Source organism: Malaclemys terrapin, chromosome 5, assembly GCF_027887155.1.
Source record: "Malaclemys terrapin pileata isolate rMalTer1 chromosome 5, rMalTer1.hap1, whole genome shotgun sequence".
Taxonomy (NCBI): Eukaryota; Metazoa; Chordata; order Testudines; family Emydidae; genus Malaclemys; species Malaclemys terrapin.
The window spans coordinates 86761919-86782182 of NC_071509.1; the positions used below are offsets into that span (position 1 = coordinate 86761919).

Consider the following 20264-nt stretch of genomic DNA (forward strand, 5'->3'; position numbering starts at 1 on the left):
TCACAAGGCTAAAGTGAGTAAAACTTTACAAACATATTTCAAGGGTTTCTAAAACACATTCAAGCAAGTTTCAAGATCAGCCAAATATTTTGATCCTCATGAAAAATAACAAGAATCGAATCCTGTTCTTATTCACGTCAACAGCAGCTATATTAGGGCCCACAGGAGTTTTTTGCTTATTTAAAAAAATGTGTCTTTTAAAATCTATTTCTAATTGTAGTTCTGTCTTTCCAACCCGCAGCATATATCAGTGAAGTCTAGACCTCTTTGGGCCCAATATAATCATATGATTAATCATGCAAGTTTATGGTCAAATTTGGGCCAGTAAATGTATAATACAATATAAAAAGTAACCTTCGTGGGTTTGTGTAGTTATATATTAAGTCAAGACTGCCCTATGTAATTTAGTTGAAAGAGTTGTTTATAATCCTTCATGTATTTTGACAAATCCAGCTGCCAAACAGTATTTAAACACTATTCTGATATATAAGTGGCCTTAACAATCATAAACTGATTTGAGCCTCTGCCATGAATGAATGTTAAATTCAAGCCCTAACACTCAACTCTAGAAGGGCTATTAAATCATCACATAAAGACTGGGTAAATCATGGGAAATATTTTCTGTATAAACAAAGGAAGAAAAGGATATGGTCCCAAAATAGTAGTTATCAATCTGATCCATAAAGAGAATAGCAGTCTTCAAAATTCGCTCTCTTCATTTGTTTAATTCTGTCCTCAGTTGTCTGAAGGACACCACCCAAAATCAAATTCTATTGTATTTTATTTGTAACCAGATGCTGCTAAATACACAAGGACACACCTTGCTATGGTAGGTCAGAATAACTTGCTAAAGAGGATACATTGTATCTTCATAAGAAGAAACCTAAAAATGATGTCTTGATGTTTGCTTTTGAACATAGACTGAGTTTCATTTCCCTTTCCTTTATACTTTGCTTATTAATAAATAGAAAATCAGTAATCACTGATACGTTGTGAACCTGTTAAAGAACAGCAGTTAAAGTGTACCCATTGTTGCTTCCTACCTTATATACATTGATAGGAATATCAATGACAATATAGATAAGATCTCCGAGTGCCAGGCTAGCTATCAGCGCATTGGGGCCATTCCTCATACACTTGTTCTGGTAAATGATCCTCAGCAAAGTTGCATTCCCAACCAATCCAACGATGAAAATAATACAAGATATCACTGTGTTAATGTATTTGAAAGTGTCAGCAATTTTGGCCGGTTCGGAGCAATAGTCTGTTTTGTTGGGTACCATGGGTCGGATAGTAGTAAGGAGTAAGCTGGGCTCTAGTACAGAGTAGGTGGTCAAATAGTTTCCAGAATCACTCAGATTGGTGTAATATCTGTCAGAACTGTCGCTGAGGCCACATCCAGCGACAAGCAGTAGCAAGGAGACTCTTAAACAAAAGGTTTCCATCCTAAAGTCTTGAATGGCAGGCACAATCAATGAAATACTTCTTTCAATGTTTCAGTGTGATCCTTCTCACTTCTTCACCTATATGGAGAAACAAAACACAGATTGACACTCATCTTATTTCTCATTTCAAAAGAAGAGCTTGTACAGCTTGTTTTTTATGCTAGTTAAGCTATCTTGGATAATAGATTACAAAATGAGACATAAAATCCCCATGGCATTTGAGGGGTAGTGCTAAAGAAATCCTGCCATATCACAAAAGTGTGTAGGAGTATTTGTCTATATAAGGGATAAAGCATTCCAGACAACAAGTGGTGGATAAGAGTTTTGTCACAAGACTTAGGCTTCCAAGTCGAGTAAATCAGCATGGGATGTCTTGGCGGCATTACTGATACTTTAGTCAAAAAACAATTTAAAATTTTCCATAGCTGGAGTTCTGCTAAATAACAAAGCCACAACCTTAAATTCATAAATTCTATTTAAGGCCAGAATGTATTATTATTATTATTTGTTTTAATATTTGGTGTACTACAAAAATGATGCTATAGACCTATTTTTCTTTGCCATAATCATTAGCTGGCTTTTAAAATGTAAAAGCCCTGAATATGTAATTTTCAAATCCAGTTCATGAATAAGTAGTTCATTTAGTGCCAGATCCAAAGCCCTCAGAAGTGAGTGGGGAGACTTATATTGACTTCAGTACGCTTTGGATCAGGCCCTTAATGCTTTTAAATCTGCTACATATACCAGTAGGCTAGTAGAAATTTATCCTGGATATTTCAGAATTCCAGTGCAGCTCATGTTCAGATGTTAGCCGTAGATAAGTTAATTATAATTGTATAAAAAAGAAAACATGATAGATATTGCATACTAAATACTTGGCATGGCATTCCAAGGAATAACCCATGAAATCTGAAGCTTGTAAAGGGCACATCAGTAGCAGGACATTCTTCCACCACAAGTGTGACCCTGAGTAACAAAAAAGTCTGTAGTCTATTTACTGCAGTGGAGGATGGTTTCATCAATATTAGTAATGCTGCATCATGCTTCAGGTCATAGAAACCATTCTGGGATTCTCTTTTGTGATGTTTAGTGCGCACTCCCAAGCCCCAAAGATTTTTTCCCCTTCCCTTCAGCTCAGTGTGACAAACTATCACAAGACATCTCTGTGTGAGCTAGGATAAAGTCAAGGGCAGTGTTGAGCCAAACTGGAGATTCAAAAGTCCAGTGTTGCATAATATTACTAGGAGAACTTGAATGAAGGAGTTGCAGAGATACTTTTAAGTTAATAAATTCCAGTATATGTGGAGATTCCCGAATAACAGTGAAAAATTTACAGTAGAAAGCAATGAGAGAGAGTTCACTGGCACTGGGCCCTTGGGCACTATCCTAATACAAATATTTAGTACTACTACCTACTATGCTCTTCCATTCCAGTAGGTGGTATGTAAAGAGTCATGAGTGTGTAACAGGAGCATACACATCCCTAATATGTGTGTGTGCGTGCGTATTTTGCATAGAGTATATGTATGCCTGTGTTTGTCCTCAGTGGTACAAATTCTGACCCTACTACATTGGTGTAGCTAAAATCATAATCTGGCCCACTATATTAGTCTGTGTATATGATCTTAAACCCTAATGAACTGGATATCTGTCTAAGATATTTATTTAAAAAATGCTTGTTCTACTGGTATCTCAGGACCACTAGCAATACTTTGCACCGCTTTAGTGCTTTCAGTTTAGGATTCTAAAACACTTCGTAACAATTTTACAACAACAATTTTACAAATGGGGAAAACTAAGTCACCAAGAATTGCAGTGACTTATCCCGTTCATACAATAAATCAGTGATACAGTGATACAGCCAGGTATAGAATCCAGATCTGATTTCTCTTTCTCAGTTTATGAACTTTTTATGTGCAAATTTGATATATTACTTATATACCACATAAATTTGATGTCAACATGGCAGTTGTACAAACAGCATGAGGAACGATGGACAAAATACCCAAGACCCCAAGAAGAAACTTTTCCTGAAGAGGTAGCAAAATCAAAACAAAACAAAAAATTCCCATATACTGATTTCCAAGAACATGGATTCATGATATACATATTCAAGATATGGAGTCACTGACAAATCCTCCATTACTATGTGCTTGTTTTCAGTATGCCTGTATGCATATGTAATAGCAGTGCACAAGCACCCCATTGCATGCAATATAATAATACTTGTGTTAACTGTCTGTAAGAATACAATATAATAGCCCATTGTATTTATTTAATCTCAGTATCTACAATAGCTAAGGAATTTCTGTGCATTTACAGGCCATATGCATGTGGTGTCAGTGTGTCACTAACACAATGGTACACAAAATTTCTTACAACCAGCATGGGACGCTGAAAACAAAACTCCTAACTTCCCAGCAACAAAGATCCTGCTAGGAAGAGTAAAGCCAGGACAATCCCCATGCCAAGATTTCCAAAACCAAACCAGGCAGTTTGAAATGAATTGTTTAATTGATTAAACACTATTGAGATTTGTAAACATTTAATTCATTAAATTAAAAAGGCCAAAAGGCACATGAGGTTTAAAATGGGATCTAATAAACTTAACGAGGATGGAAGTTTCAAAGCAATTACAATAAAAAGTACTGAAAAAAATAATTTTCTTCTAGTTAGATCTCACTAAGCAAAGTGTAGTGGTTGTGGGATATCTGCCCTTTTCCCTTCTTCCAACAAAAAAGAAAACACCCTCCCTTCTAGCACTGTCAAAAGATCAGTTCCAAAATACAAGTGGCAAAGCATTACCATCCACAACTCCCCTTCAGTACTGGGTAACTGACATGTTCTATATATTTTAAACTTTTAAAACTAACATTTATTGCAAAGGTAAAATAAGATGCCTGATAACTAACACACACTTTTATCATCATCACCCAATCCCTTTCTGAATTGTTAAGGATAAGTGCTAAAACCATACCATGAAGCTCCCTCTAGGCTCTCACCCGGGGAATATGCAGCTGCTTCTGCCCCCAATTCCGTGCATAGGAGACTGCAAACCCACTCCAAGTGTAGTTCAAGCTGCTGCTGAGAATTTCCTCAGTGTGGCTTCTCCTGGGGAAGCCTTACCAAATCCTCCTTTCTCAATGTGACTGGGTGGGATTGGAAATCTCCACCTCCGCTGTATCAGCAAGAGAGAGAGAGAGAGACAGAGATGTCAGAACGTCCCCTCTTTCTGTCCCCTCCCACATTTACTCCCTCCCCCCAAACCTCCAGCGCAGACTGAGACCCTGCCAATGTTAAACACAAAGGCTGCCTCCCGGGCACAAGGGAACAGTGAGTTCTTTAACCATTTCCTCCCTGAAATGGAGTTAACCTAATATGCTGGGTTCATTTAAGCAATAGATCTTAGAAATCCACTACAGTAGCTTTCTGCTAAAGAAGCCCAGGACAGCCCATTGAAATACTGGACAAATGAGCGAAATAGGAGGCATAAGACCGATCAGCACAGTGGGAAAACATTGGCTCTTGAAGATTTCCATAATCTTTGCTTTGTAATTTGCCATTTGTTATGATTAAAAGACTTTTACAAGAGACTCACTAAAATATGATTTGTAAAAAACCTGTATCCAGAAAGTCAGATTGCCCAGAGGCAGAATTCTCCAAACTGTGGTCCATGGATAGCTTGGTGGTCACATGTTGCTATATTTCCTCTTCCTGATTTCCAACTGCTAAAATGCATTAAAAAAGTCAGTGAAAATACATTACTTTTCCTAATATTGCTATGTTTCCTAATATTTCCTAGAATTATTCTTCCAGGTGAGCAATATCTTGTGTAGTTGTAGTTGCCTCAGAGATGTTAAGCATTTGTGAATGGAGGGCATACTGTCCATGGAATTGCAGATGAGAGGGGAGATGTCCATGAGACAGTCTCTCTATTCAAATAAGGTCCATGCTATCAAAAGTTTGAGAAGCCCCACCTTATGGTCATGAACCTTTTCCATTCTGAGAAAAATATGATTATCTCACCGAAGGCACCTGTCTCCACTCACAGGGCCTTAGGCACAGAAAAAATCTGGGCTATGATAAGTGTCGTATTAAAGCAATCCAGGAATGCAAGCACACTACAATCCAGGGCTCTGTGGGTATGTCTACACAACAACAACAACAAAACCCCACGGATGGCCTATTCCAAGCAACTTGGGTGCATGAGGCTTGAGCTACAGGGCTGTTTCATTGCTGTATAGACTTCTGGACTCGGGCTGGAACCCAAGCTCTGGGACCCTTCCACCCCACAGAGTCATAGAGTTTGGGCCCTAGCCCGAGCCCGGAATACACAGCAATGAAACAGCTTCGCAGCCCGACCTTGAGTTGGCTGGCATGGGCCAGCCACGTTTTTTTCCTTTGCTGTGTAGACATATCCTATCTGGCCCATTGTCCACCTGCGGTTGGTGTGGCAAAAGCAGAGGGGCCCACTTCTCTCTCAGAGAAACAGAGGTGTCAGGGCCTTTCTCCACCCCCCAAAAATGGCAGCAGGGGCCCATGTCTCTTTGGGAGCAGCAAAGGTCCTCTTTCTCCAGTAGAGAGTCAGAGGAGGCAGCAAGTGATAGCCTGGTCCTTACCCCAGCAGTTGAGGTGCACCTGATTGGGTAGGTGGGAAGGTCCTTCCCAGAATGTTCTGCTGGGATGGTGCTGATAGTGCCTCTCCCTACCAACCTGAGCACTCTGAGCAGTAAGTCTTGGAGTTAACACCCCCATTGAAATTAATAGGGCAGTTTAATCCTCTTGGAGCTATTGTTTCAGGATCTCTGCAGACTCCTGCAGATGTTCCAGTATCAGTTACATTTAGCTTATGTTTTCAAGCTCTTCTTTTAAAGCACCAGGGCTGGAAACATTTTTTAAATGAAAGCTCAGATTTTGATGTAATCACATGACTCCCAGAGCTTGGGTCTAGGCAAAGGCCTGTAGTGCCTATGTTTTCATTCAGCCCTGGCTGAGATGATCTGATACTCCATGAAAGCTAACCAATGTTGTCTTTGAGCCCCTGGCTGCAGCCTTTTAAGATCTTCATTTCAAGAGCTAATTTTGTCTTCCCAAATGGTAACACCAGTGGAATAGCTTTATCAACTTTTGTGGACTTCTTTCTGAGCACTAAAAGACAACCTTGCTCAATTTGATGTCAACATTTGCAGTTCTAAAAGAATAGGAACAGATTAGGAAGAATGGATCAAGATGGTGGAGCCACACAGTCTGCAGAATGTGGAGATTTGGTAACCAGATCATATGAGAAATTCATTTATACCTGCTCTGAGTAGTGGATAGTAAATTTTCAGAAACTGAAATGTCTCTAAAATCCTCTTTTAGACCAACTAAGTGAAAAGATTGATAGATTTCAAAATCAGATAACAGCAGTGGAAAAAAGAGTTGTGGTATCTGCATCAGTCCAAACAACAGGCACTTTTATGTATCTCCTAGAAAACCAGCTCACCTACTTGATGAGTAAGAACACTGACTATCTTAAAAGAAACATAATCCCTTGTTTAGAAACTCTTCAGAAGCCTGAAATTTGCAAAGTCAAGCAGAAAAGCTTAACTCAACATATCTTAAGGCATATTTTACATTAAATTAATGCTGGTATATAATTAAACCGGCAATATTGTTTGTTAAATGAAAGGTATTTAAATAATTCATATTTATTAGTTTTATTGTACATACTTAGAGTCACTGATATGTTTTTATTAGGAATCATCATGTGTAAAAATTGTATTGACAATCATTGATGATCCAGACTGAGTGTAGTCTGCACTTTTCATATAATCAATAGACTAAGCATGCATTAAGGAGGCCTATATGAAATACCATGTATATCTTTCTCATAGACTCTCTAAACAGTCTCAACATCCTATTCCTTTCCTATGTCCTGTTGATCCTAATGCCTAACTTGCTGAATAGGAGTAAACTTGAATTTCTGCTCTCATTCAAGCCCACATTTTACCTTACTGATTTATAACTAATCCAATCAATTTGGAAGGTTCAAACAACACACTCCAAATTATGCCATGTTTAGTTGTATGTATTTAATATTAAACAAAATAAGAAAATTTCATAGTACTTGTAAAGCTCTCTCTCCTACAAATTATAATAAAGATAAAAAAAGAGAAAAGAGAGAGAGGGCTGTTACCATAGTACATAATTCTATTATTGCCAGTCAGTCTATCTAGTGTTAACTATACAGTATGACAATATTAATGTATGGTTAATAATGGTTCTGTGTTCTTTAATGACTGGACCTTTGTTCTGTCTTTAATCGTGACAGTTTACCCTCAGCAGGGTCATGTATTTAGTTTTAATGTATCTAAAATCTGGTTTAATTTAGAAGTTTCATATAATTAGTCAGCCGATTACCAGCTAGTTTACCTATAGACAAGGCTCTTAAGTTTTTGTTTTTACCGAAAAATTCCTGAGGTTTACAAAAGTTATTCGGTTTTCATCAATTTTCACCTGAAGTTTGAGTACATGTATGCAAGTACATGAAATTACTGATTATATTAAGAAAATAGAATAGATTACAGTAGGTAGATGTGTTTATGCTAATAAATTAATTTAATTGTAAATGTGAGGTTGTCTGTAAAGTGAGGAAATGTAGTGGAAGGTACACACATGCAGGCATGTGGCAAAAACAACTCCCCAGACCCAGCTTCCCTGTGCTGCAAGGAGAGATGGCAGCTTGGTAACTTGGGCAGACCCTATGGGAGCCCAGAGGGATTCCCCCATACCCAGCTCCCTCCCACTCTGGAAAGGGAGAAAGCTGCTTGATGATGTGGACGACCCAGGTTATCAAATTATCATCTCTCCTTCTGGAGTGGGTAGCAGAGTCAGAAGTACTCTTTTTTTTCTCTGTTGCTTTTCTTCTGTTCTCCCATCCCCCAATATTGACCCTGATATTTGCCCAGAAACTCTCGGTTGATTTTTTTTGTAGTGTTTTTCACCCCTTTTTAATTTTTTTTAATCAAGACATGGGAAATTCTAAAATAAATAAAATCCGAAAATGAAACCTTACCTATGAAAGATACCCTACAGAGTAAAACAACATTAAGCAAAATGCAGTCTGACATAGATACTGAGAAGGCATTCAATAGGGTTCTTTGGGCTACATTCTTTTAGTACTAGAGAAATTTTGGCCTTCATTATCTGTAAGTCTCTGTATGCATTCCTTTATTTGAACAGATCCCGATTAGAGACATTATCCTGAAAAAGTGGCACAGCGCAAGGATGTTCTCTCACCTCTCCTGACAGGTTTCTCCACTAAACCACTTGCAATAGCTTTCAGAGATTCAGAGCATCATAACATTCATGATGACATGATTATTGGCTGTGCAGATGGACACCCTATTATATTTCAGTGAAACACAAGCTTCCATTCTATACCTTAAATAATTCTTAAAGGCGTAGAGGACTATGTTTTGAGAGCTGAAGCGAGTGACCTTTCAATGAGATGCTAAGTACTTTCTTATGCTGATGGTCCCCTGAGGAATTCAGGTGTCAAAGGAGCACAACTGTCACCCAGTTTAACTAAACTAATAATGTTAAACCTGCAACCCCTTTTATACACTTGCCCTTCAAAGGTGGCATAATTTAGCATTATCTATGTTTGGATGAGTTAACTGCATTAAAATTAATGTTACCTGAGTACTATAGTACCCAGAAGTCTTTCTAGTACTGCTACCTGGTTGGTATAAAAAAAGGAGGAGATAAAATGAATATGCTACAATTTTTATAGCTTGAAAAGTGCCCACAAATCCATTTGCTGAGGTTCAAAAGACAGAAAACATACAAAGATACTGACACCCTCCCTGTCATTGCAATCTGGACAACTGTAATTTAAGATGTTTGGAACAGGTTGGATTTTACAGAAAAACAGCTCTCCAGGGCAAAACATTGAAACAGCTTGTTACTCTTATTCTTTCCAACTTGATTTATGACAGATACTTGTCTCCTTTAGGAGATCAGACAAAATCCTATCCTAGGGAACATTCTGCAAATATGGAGAAAAATGATTGGGTACTTGGTGTAATGCCAGAACTCCCAGTGGCTTCTTGGATGTATGGGCCATCAGGTTTTCCTCCAGGACTTGATGATGCTAACTTTAAACGATGAGATGCCAAAGGTCTGTGAACCATTGGAGATATTTTCCATGGCATAACACTAACAGAACTTTGTACAGCTCAGAATTAAATTTAATTTAGCGTCTTGAGCTTTCTCTGTGTATCTACAAGTTAGCCAGTAGTTCTCAACCTATTTACCATTTTGGGCCACATCCAATACTACCTGTATGGCCCTGAGGATGTAACAGGGGCCACAGCTCTGTGCTGATTGGGCTGCAAGTGGCTTGCGGGCCACAGGTTGAGTTAGACAGTTCCTAGACCAAGTTATTTAAAAAAGAAACTGAACAATTAAGAAGAAGCAATTAGAAGACGGTGGTTAACCCAAGTAAGCTTCTATCTCTCCCATACAACTGCATCTCCAAGGAACACATAATAGTGTATAAGCCAAATTCTATAACCTGCACTCAAGACATTAAAATTCCTCTTAAGAATAATCAATAGCAGAAAGCATTTGAAAACCCCATTGAGGTCTCTATTTGCAGCACCCCTAAGCAAGTGCAGTACTTTGTGGTGCATAGACTTTAGTATTTTCCTCCATTTTCGAAGGAAAATAATCCAAATATACATTTGTTCATGTTCCTAAATGTGATTATCAACCACCCTCACTGATACATTGTTTATGGAGTTGCTGTAACATAAACCCATTTTGGGCACTGATCTCCACCTTTTCATATATCCAGCATGGCAACTGACTTGATGTTTACACCTGTGATGGAGTTTACAAACCTCGCACCACTAAGGAAGGGGTTAAGCAGCTGCTCTGGGCCTAGGCAGTCCCAACCCATCACACCTGCAAAAGCATGCATGGCTTGGAGGAGGAGCTCAAAAGGGGAGCAGGCCAGCTCAGTAAGGCAGCAGACTGTAGAATTGAGCTGACCTACATTTCTGAACTCCTGCAGTCTGAGGCCTGACTGTAGTATGGCCAAACCCAAAGAGAAGAGACTTGGGAGTTGTAGGTCTGAGAATTTATCTTTGATTTCCATTTATTTAATATCTTTACTTTACCTGTTGGAAAAGAGAGGACTGGTAGGAAGTGTGATCCAGGGAGGCAACAGTATAGCACTTTGGTAGTGCAGGATGTAGCTGCCTACACTGGGCCCTGCATGGGAACGCGGTGGAGAGGACTGGCCTACGAACCCCTAAGGTGTGCCAAAACGGAAGCAGATCCCTGATACAGGGAGTCTAAGGGAGAGAAGGTCCTGAAGCCTGAGGACAAGACACCGAGACCTCAACTCAGAGGGAGACCCAGAGACCCACAATTAACCCAGAGAACTACTCTGTTGTTGAACTCTTCGTATAACCAGAAAGGGGCAGACCTGAAACATGTGACCTGATCAGAGGGGGCTGAGTCATGGAAGGACCAGATCACCGCAGCACCAGAGCAACTGTCAACAGGGGCATCCTCTGGATCCCTGATTTTGTACTTATGACCCTCACTCTTGACCCTGTTCTTCATTAGTTGTCTCCCATCCTCATTTGATTCCCGGGTCCAGTAGCTCCTCCCCTTAGGTGGGGGGAGGGGCCTTCAGATGTGGGCGAGCTTGTGCCCGCTCGCCTCCCAGACTTCAATAGGTGTGAACTGGGGCACCAGGAGAGAAGAGGACCTGCCACGCTCTGCCTGACCACTAGATGAGTGAACCCTTCACAAAACCATTATTATACATTCTGGGAACCAACCTTATGTGTGGCTAGCATTGTAGGTAACGGAATATAATGTCTGAGGGAATGTGTATATTAGTAGAGATGCAAAGAATGAAATATTTTAACTGATCTAATTTCATACTCATTGAAGTTTGTAAAAATCTGATTGCTTTTCATAAAATATACAGAAAGTCACGGTTTCCCAGTAAGTGCTTTATTTACAGTATGTTTCCTGTAATGACATATTTACTCCACCTAAATGATAAGTGCAAATAAACCCTCTATTCCTGTGCCAAGTACAGCTTATTCTCTCCCTTCTTTCATCATGTTCCCAGAGTACTATAGCCACTAATAACATGAATTTATAATTCAAAGTAAATTCTAAGGAGGACATTTTTATATTAGCTCATCATAATTCGATAGATGTTCAGAGTAGTGCCACCGAAGAATCTCCATAGTGGCCTTGCAGTGGCTTAGGCGCAAGGCTGTGATGGAGTGCGAGGAAAGGATAGAGGATCCATGTTTAAATGAGGTAGTAGAGCCAACACCTTGTGCAATTGGTTCAGGAAGAGCTGCAGCTGCTATTCCAGCCCATAAATGAGAATATTAGTCAGGGGTTGAAGATGTGGAATGGGTTTTGGAGCTGTGTTTCAGCTTGTTGTGGTCTCACCATCCCAGAGCATCCCCTCAAGGTGTGATACAGTATTTCAGAGACTCTGCTTTGCTCTCCTCCTCAAGACTTCAGCGGTCTGGTACAGTGGTGACTTGGTCCTCCTGCCAGGTCACATTATAGTTCCTCCCCTTCTGGGGTATTTATGTGCCAGACAAATAGTGCCTGGCAAATAGTGATAACCTACACAACCTCTTCCGTCCCTCCTGGGCTCCTCTTCAGCCTCACTTTTCTTCCAGAGCAATGGAATCCCTCAGCAAATCTTCAAAAAAAAAAAGAAAGCAATTTCTTCCGGTGCTCCTGGTCTTGAGCTTTTAGTCCATTTTACACTCTTCCCATTGCTCCACTCTTCTGCAGAACATCAGCCTACATGACTACCTCCTTGGAAACTTGCCTCGGTTTCAAGGCCCACAAAGAGCTAACTCCACTCCTTTCCCATAGATATCTGGCCACCTGGCTTCCCTCAGGCCCTTCCCACAGAAAAAGAATTCCAGGCCATCTCTTTCCTGTAGGGCTGGCTCAACTTTTTTGCTGCCCCAAGCAAAAAAAAAAAATGAGCGCCGCCCCGCCGTAACAACCCCCCTCCGAGCGCCGCCTCGCCGAAACAAAACCAAAAACCCTTGAGCGCTGCCCCGCCAAACCAAAAAACCCCAAACAAACCGAGTGCCATCCCGCCAAAACAACAACAACAAAAAAACCCCGAGCGCTGCCCTGCCGAACCAAAAAAACCTCCAAAACCCGAGCGCCGCCCTGCCAAAACACCCTCCCCCCCTGAGCGCCGCCCCGCCAAAACAAAACAAAACAAAAAAAACAGAGCGCTGCCCTACTACCCCAAGATTGGCTGCCCCTTAGAAGGTGCCGCCCCAAGCATGTGCTTGGTCGGCTGGTGCCTGGAGCCGGCCCTGCTTTCCTGGGTCTACTTTTCACACTGCACTAAACTTCCCTTTGACTCACCCTCGAGATGTAACAAAATGGGGCTAAAAGAGATCTTGGGCTCTTGGTTGGTGTACAGTTTATACACCCCTTCACACACCCACTGATCCTGATTTGGGGGCATGTGAATTTTACCTTCCAAATCTCTCTGCACTCCACTTGTACAGAGTGTGACTTCTCAGGCTCTCTGTGAGTGTAGTGGATTTCACCCTCTATCGGAAAGATGTAAGTCTCCTCCAGCTTAATATACCTTATTACAGTTGTGCTACACTTGGTTACCCATAGATTACATTATCCTGTATATAAATGAAATTATTTTAGAGAAGAATGATACAAAAGCTACAGTAAGAAAGGAGATCACTGCCCTTTTAGCATGCAGCTTGGAGAATCGCTAACCTGAATCATTTACTGTCTTCAATTACTGACCCTTTCTGCATTCCCCAGGAGTATTTTTTCATATTTTGTTTGAAATTACAGTCTAAGAATAAACCCAGGAAACAGTGTCTGGGAGAGGTAGGAAGTGCTGCTCTGTGTTATAGTTTGTCAGCATCAAACCATTGGGGATATAAAACAAAATGTTACGTTTCCTTTCCTCTTTAAACATGAAAATTGTTACAGTAGTTTTCCATTTACTGGGAAAAAACTACCATAAGCAGAGAGTCTCAGCATCACAAAGAATATACCATGTCAAGCCACAACCCCCCCACCCCCCGCCAAACATATTTCATCCAAGATCTCTGGTCGCAGAGAGGGGAGGGGATTTTACGAAAGAATATAAGTAATAATAACTCTGTACTTTTACTCTTCATATATTTTTGACAGGTTTCCATGCCCCCTGTTATATTTTGTTCCACCCCCTTTTGCCCCAGGAGTTGACTGTATGTAGCAAAGTCCCTCTTACCTGTCCCAGGAGCCCCAGGTATCATGTTTGGACATGTGCATTTTTGGTACTATTGGCCACTTTGAGGGCGAGGGATTTTTAAATTTTATTTAATTTATCCTTACTGAAATCATTAAAATAAATGAATAACTATAGATTTAATGCCTTTTCCTCATTTTAAGGGGAACATATGCTTGTTATGCATTTAATACACATCTAAAGTTATTAAAATTGTACAAAATCAACAAAGGAGAAGTGTCAATACATATATCCATAAAAGTTATTTTTTTTTAAAAAAGCACAGAAAGCACAAAAAAGGCAGAGCGAAGAGAAAAGCATCTCACCTCATAGACTGTTACTAGCCAAATGGCAGAAATCCCTGTTCTTTGACCTGATGGAATCATATACTGTATCATAAAATATTAAATTGCATTACATTTCATGAAGATTTTTCTAACCCCGTGGCCTTTTGTGGAATTATTCATTGTGGTACATTAAATTGTAACTGAAAGATAAAATACCATCCAAAATGAGAATGTATGTAGATTTCTTTAGAAAACTTTTTACAAAACTTATGCTAATTTAGCAATTAGCTGTATTTGTTTTTTAATTCCGGATCAGGAATAAAATTTCCTCTTTTTATACAATTCCTTTAACAATTGTCTTGAAAAACAGATAGAGAACTTAATGTAGTTACATGCCAAACCCTTATTCAAATTTCCCTTATTCCATTTACTCAAAGTAATGCCTTCCTTCATAACGTTGTATACTTACTGGAAATTAGCAACTGTATTAGAGGGCTCATAATTTTAGAAAGGTTTTTGAAGGACAGATAAATTAAAAGAATATTTTACCAAAATATACTACATATACATTTTAGTAATAAAACAAGAATAGCAATGGAGTATTCGGGAAACCTATATTTTAGTTTTTGGGAGGCAGTAGATACATACAAAATATTCTCCGAAAATTCTATACAGTATGTCTTTTCTTGACTTTTTTAAATTAAAAACTGCCATTTTTTCCATATTTTTCTGTTGAACATACAATTTTTAATCATATCTATGAAATAAAAAATAACATCAAATAAAGTCTTAAAAATAAACTATACTAAACTTTCAAAAGTTTAACATAAAAATACAGAGTATGGCGGTAAGAGCTGACTTCAATTTTAGGGGAAACTTTGACAACAGATTGCATTTTTTTTGTTTTGAAACTGTTTTGTATCCATCCTTTGATAGTGGTTGTGCTAGAGCATGGACAAGCATTTGTCATGCAGCAACTCTACCGGACTTCATGAGGCATTATTCTTTTGCCAAACTATCTAATTGCTCTGTCATAGGGTATCAGAATATATATAGAATATATAATATTTAATAAAAGCACTGGGCAGATGACATTTTGGTCATATTGGCAGGTGATATTTTGTAATAGTACCTGCAAAGCAACTATTACATTTATTTGTTTTTGTTTTATTTTTCATCACACTGAAGGGGCGCTAAAGATTTATTTTTCCTGTTCCTATATACAAATTTACATTATACTTTTATATAAGATGTAACTCTAGTTAATTTACAGTGTTAAATAATGTACAAAAATATATGATATACCTGAGAAATTACTGAAAAAAAGAAACATTATGGTGACTAAAGCCTTAATTCAGGTCATTAGACCTTTTATGATAAACAGTATGTCTAAAAGAAGGATATTGAGAAGATGGAAGTTTTTGATTAAAAAAGAGAATTGGGAAAAGAGGAAGGGAGTGTGGGGGACAGCCTTTACCTCTATCCTTCATGAAGTTACAAAGCTATGGTTTGTCTTTTTATTTTTATTTTTTAACTAGTAAAACCCATGGGTAAATGATGGATTTTTTCACTGTACCCTGGAATCTAAAATTTTCTTCACAATTTACAGATGATGATCTTTTAGTACAGTTATCTCCTATCTTTCTATGTAGAGAAGGTTTTGTTTGGCTATTTTTTTTTTTGCATGCTGTGCAAAATTTTAAAAACAAGCTTACGCTATTTTTAAAGGTTGGTAGAATGTATCTTTTACTCATTGTAATGGAATTTTTGTTTTACACCATCTCTTCCTCTTAGATTAAGGCCTGGTCTACACTACAAGTTTAGGTCGACTCTAGCAGCGTTAAATCGAATTAAGCCTGGACACGTCCACATGACGAAGCCCTTTTTTCCGCCTTAAAGGGCCCTTTAAACCAGTTTCTTTACTCCACCTCCAACGAGGGGATTAGCACTAAAATTGGCCTTTGCGGGTCGGATTTGGGGTAGTGTGGACGGGATTCGATGTTATTGGCCTCCGGGAGCTATCCCACAGTGCTTCATTGTGACTGCTCTGGACAGCACTCTCAACTCAGATGCACTGACCAGGTAGACAGGAAAAGCCCCGCGAACTTTTGAATTTCATTCCTGTTTGCCCAGCGTGGAGAGCACAGGTGACCACGCAGAGCTCATCAGCACAGGTAACCATGATGGAGTCCCAGGATTGCAAAAGAGCTCCAGCATGGACCGAATGGGAGGTACGGGATCTGCTTGCCATATGGGGAGACGAATCAGTGCTAGCTGAACTCTGTAGCAGTAAACGAAATGGCAAAATATTAGAAAAAGTCTCAAAGGCCATGAAGGACAGAGGCCATAACAGGGACGCACAGCAGTGCCGCGTGAAAATTAAGGAGCTAAGGCAAGCCTACCACAAAGCCAGAGAGGTAAACGGAAGGTCCGGGGCAGAGCTGCAAACATGCCACTTCTACGCAGAGCTGCATGCCATTCTAGGGGATGCAGCCACCACTACCCCAACCGTGTGCTTTGACTCCATCAATGGAGAATCACGCAACAGGGAAGCGGGTTCGGGGTACGCGGAAGATGATGATGATGAAGACAATGAAGATAGCTCACAGCAAGGAAGTGGAGAAACCAGTTTCCCCAACAGCCAGGATATGTTTATCACCCTGGACCTGGAACCAGTAACCCCCGAACTCACCCAAGGCGTGCTCCCAGACCCTGAGGGAACACAAGGGACCTCTGGTGAGTGTACCTTTGTAAATATTACACATGGTTTAAAAGCAAGCGTGTTTAATAATTAATGATTAATTTGTCCTGGCAATCGCAGCCAGTACAACTACTGGAAAAGTCTGTTAACGTGTATGGGGATGGAGTGGAAATCCTCCAGGGACATCTCCAGAAAGCTCTCCTTCATGTACTCCCAAAGCCTTTGCAAAAGGTTTCTGGGGAGGGCTGCCTTATCCCGTCCGTCATGGTAGGACACTTTACCACGCCAGGCCAGTAGCACGTAGTCTGGAATCATTGCATAAAAAAGCATGGCAGCGTATGGTCCCGGTGTTTGCTGGCATGCAGACAACATCCATTCCTTATCTCCCTTTGTTATCCTCAGGAGAGTGATATCATTCACGGTCACCTGGTTGAAATGGGGTGATTTTATTAAGGGGACATTCAGAGGTGCCCGTTCCTGCTCGGCTGAACAGAAATGTTCCCCGCTGTTAGCCACGCGGTGGGGGAGGGGTGAAGTGATCATCCCAGAGAATTGGGTGTGTGTGTGGGGGGGTAGTTGGGTTTGTGCTGCATGTTAACCCGGAAGCTGCAGCCCCTCCTTTTACATTGCAAACCATTTTAAATGGCCAATCCAACAGGTGCTTGGTATGGGAAATGAGGGCGCTGCTGTTTGAAACCATTCCCACATGTTAAGAAGGTTAAAAAAGCCAAAAGACTGTGGCTTACCATGGCTGCCTGCAAGTCAAAATCTGTTGCCTGGCACTGTGTGAGTGATCTCTCACACCAAACCGGCAGGTCCTCAATATAAGAGGAAAAATGCGACCTTGTAACGAAAGCACATGTGCTGTGTAATGTGAACAGCAAAATTTAATGTGAAAGAGTGTACCCATTGTTCTCTAAAATGTGTCTTTTTTAACCACCTCTCCCTTGTCCTCCACCAGCTGCAAATGTTTCTCCTTCACAGAGACTAGTGAAGATTAGAAGGAGAAAACGGCGGACTCGGGATGATATGTTCTCGGAGCTCCAGATGTCCTCCCACACTGACAGAGCACAGCAGAATGCGTGGAGGCAGTCAATGTCAGAGTGCAAAAAAGGACAATATGAACGAGAGGAGAGGTGGCGGGCTGAATTGCGGGCTGAAGAGAGCAAGTGGCGGGCTGAAGATGGCGTCAGCTTGCTGACAGAAGGCAAAAGTCAATGCTCCGGCTGCTGGAGCATCAGACTGAAATGCTCCAGCGTATGGTTGAGCTGCAGGAAAGGCAGCAGGAGCAGAGACCGCCGCTACAGCCCCTGTGTAACCAACAGCCCTCCTCCCCAAGTTCCATAGCCTCCTCACCCAGATGCCCAAGAACACAGTGGAGGGGGGCCCTCCTGCCACCCAGCCACTCCACCCCAGATGATTGCCCAAGCATCAGAAGGCTGGCCTTCAATAAGAGTTAAAGTTTTAAACTGCTGTGTGTCCTTGTCCTTCCCTCCTCCCCCACCCCACCTGGCGCTTTCCTCCACCTCCACCCCTCCCGGGCTACCTTGGCAGTTATCCCCCTAGTTGTGTGATGAATTAATAAAGAATGCGTGAATGTGAAGTAACAATGACTATATTGCCTCTGCAAGCAGTGCTCGAAGAGGGGAGGGGTGGGTGGTTAGCTTACAGCGAAGTAGAGTGAACTGGGGGTGGGTGGGAGGGTTCATCAAGGAGAAACAAACAGAAGTTTCACACCGTAGCCTGGCCAGTCACAAAACTCATTTTCAAAGCTTCTCTGATGCGCACCATGCCCTGCTGTACTCTTCTAACCACCCTGGTGTCTGGCTGTGCGTAATCAGCGGCCAGGCAATTTGCCTCAACCTCCCACTCCGCCATAAATGTCTCCCCCTTACTCTCACAGATATTGTGGAGCGCACAGCAAGCAGCAATAACAATTGGAATATTGGCTTCGCTGAGGTCAGTAAACTGTCAGTAAACTGCGCCAGCGTGCTTTTAAATGTCCAAATGCACATTCCACCACCATTCGGCACTTGCTCAGCCTATAGTTGAACAGGTCCTGACTCCTGTCCAGGCTGCCTGTGTACGGCTTCATGAGCCATGGCATTAAAGGGTAGGCTGGGTCCCCAAGGATAACGATAGGCATTTCAACATGCCCAACGGTTATTTTCTGGTCCAGGAAGAAAGTCCCTTCCTCCAGCTTTTGAAACAGACCAGAGTGCCTGAAGATGCGAGCATCATGTACCTTTCCTGGCCATCCCACGTTGATGGTGGTGAAACGTCCCTTGTGATCCACCAGGGCTTGCAGCAGCATTGAAAAGTACCCCTTGCGGTTTATGTACTCGGTGGCTTGGTGCTCTGGTGACAAGATAGGGATATGGGTTCAGTCTATCGCCCCACCACAGTTTGGGAATCCCTTTGCAGCAAAGCCATCCACTATGACCTGCACGTTTCCCAAAGTCACTACCCTTGATATCAGCAGGTGTTTGATCGCGTTGGCTACTTGGATCACAGCAGCACCCACAGTAGATTTGCCCACTCCAAATTGATTCCTGACTGACCAGTAGCTGTCTGGTGTTGCAAGCTTCCACAGGGCTATCGCCACTCGCTTCTCAACTGTGAGGGTTGCTCTCATCCTGGTATTCTGGCGCTTGGGGACAGGGGAAAGCAAGTCACAAAGTTCCATGAAAGTGCCCTTACGCATGCGAAAGTTTTGCAGCCACTGGGAATTGTCCTACACCTGCAACATGATGCGGTCCCACCAGTCTGTGATTGTTTCCCGGGCCCAGAATTGGCGTTCCACGCCATGAACCTCCCCCAGTAACACCATGATTTGCACATTGCTGGGGCCTGTACTTTGTGAGAGGTCATTGTCCATGTCAATTTCCTCATCACTCTCGTCGCCGCACTGCAATCGCCTCCTCGCCTGGTTTTGCTTTGGCATGTTCTGGCTCTGCATATACTCCAGGACAATGCGTGTGGTGTTCATAGTGCTCATAATTGCCGCGGTGATCTGAGCGGGCTCCATGATCCCAGTGCTATGACGTCTGGGCTGAAAAAAGGTGCGAAACTATTGTCTGATGGAGGGAGGGAGGGAGGGGTGAGTGACAACATGGCTTACAGGTACAGGGAAATAAAATCAACAAAGGTGGCTGTGCATCAGGGAGAAACACAAACAACTGTCACACAGAATGGCCCCCCAAAGATTGAACTCAAAACCCTGGGTTTAACAGGCCGTTGATTTCACGGAGGGAGGGGGAAGCAAATGAATACAGAACAAATCTGGTCCATCTATTTTTTACATCTTAAGCTGACAGCAGACGGTGCAGCATGACTGATAGTCATTAGCATCTTCTGGGTGCTTGGCAGAAAATGATGTACTACGACTGCTAGCCATCATCGTCAAGACAGTTCAGTAGGCCAGGAGACAAAACATGTCTGCCCAGGTGCCTCTGATTGAACTCACTGAGGAATATGACGATGACGGATATCAATCGTAATACACCATCCACTGCCAAAAGGCAAGG

General features: G+C 41.5%; 1 protein-coding gene across 2 annotated transcripts in view; it reads right to left on the bottom strand.

The window, feature by feature from the left end:
• Positions 1 to 4639, bottom strand: part of EDNRA (endothelin receptor type A) — a 41358-nt gene extending 36719 nt beyond the window's left edge. Inside the window, exons 1-2 of one of the 2 annotated variants that reach the window (XM_054031013.1) lie at positions 4448 to 4639; positions 1044 to 1523 (exon numbers count right to left, since the gene is read on the bottom strand). In XM_054031013.1, coding sequence (XP_053886988.1) covers positions 1044 to 1445 — 402 coding nt within the window. In that variant the 5' untranslated portion in view covers positions 1446 to 1523; positions 4448 to 4639. Of the gene's footprint in view, positions 1 to 1043; positions 1524 to 4422 lie in introns of both variants that reach the window. The other variant, XM_054031012.1, reaches the window with a different exon arrangement.
• Positions 4640 to 20264: the final 15625 nt, after the last annotated feature.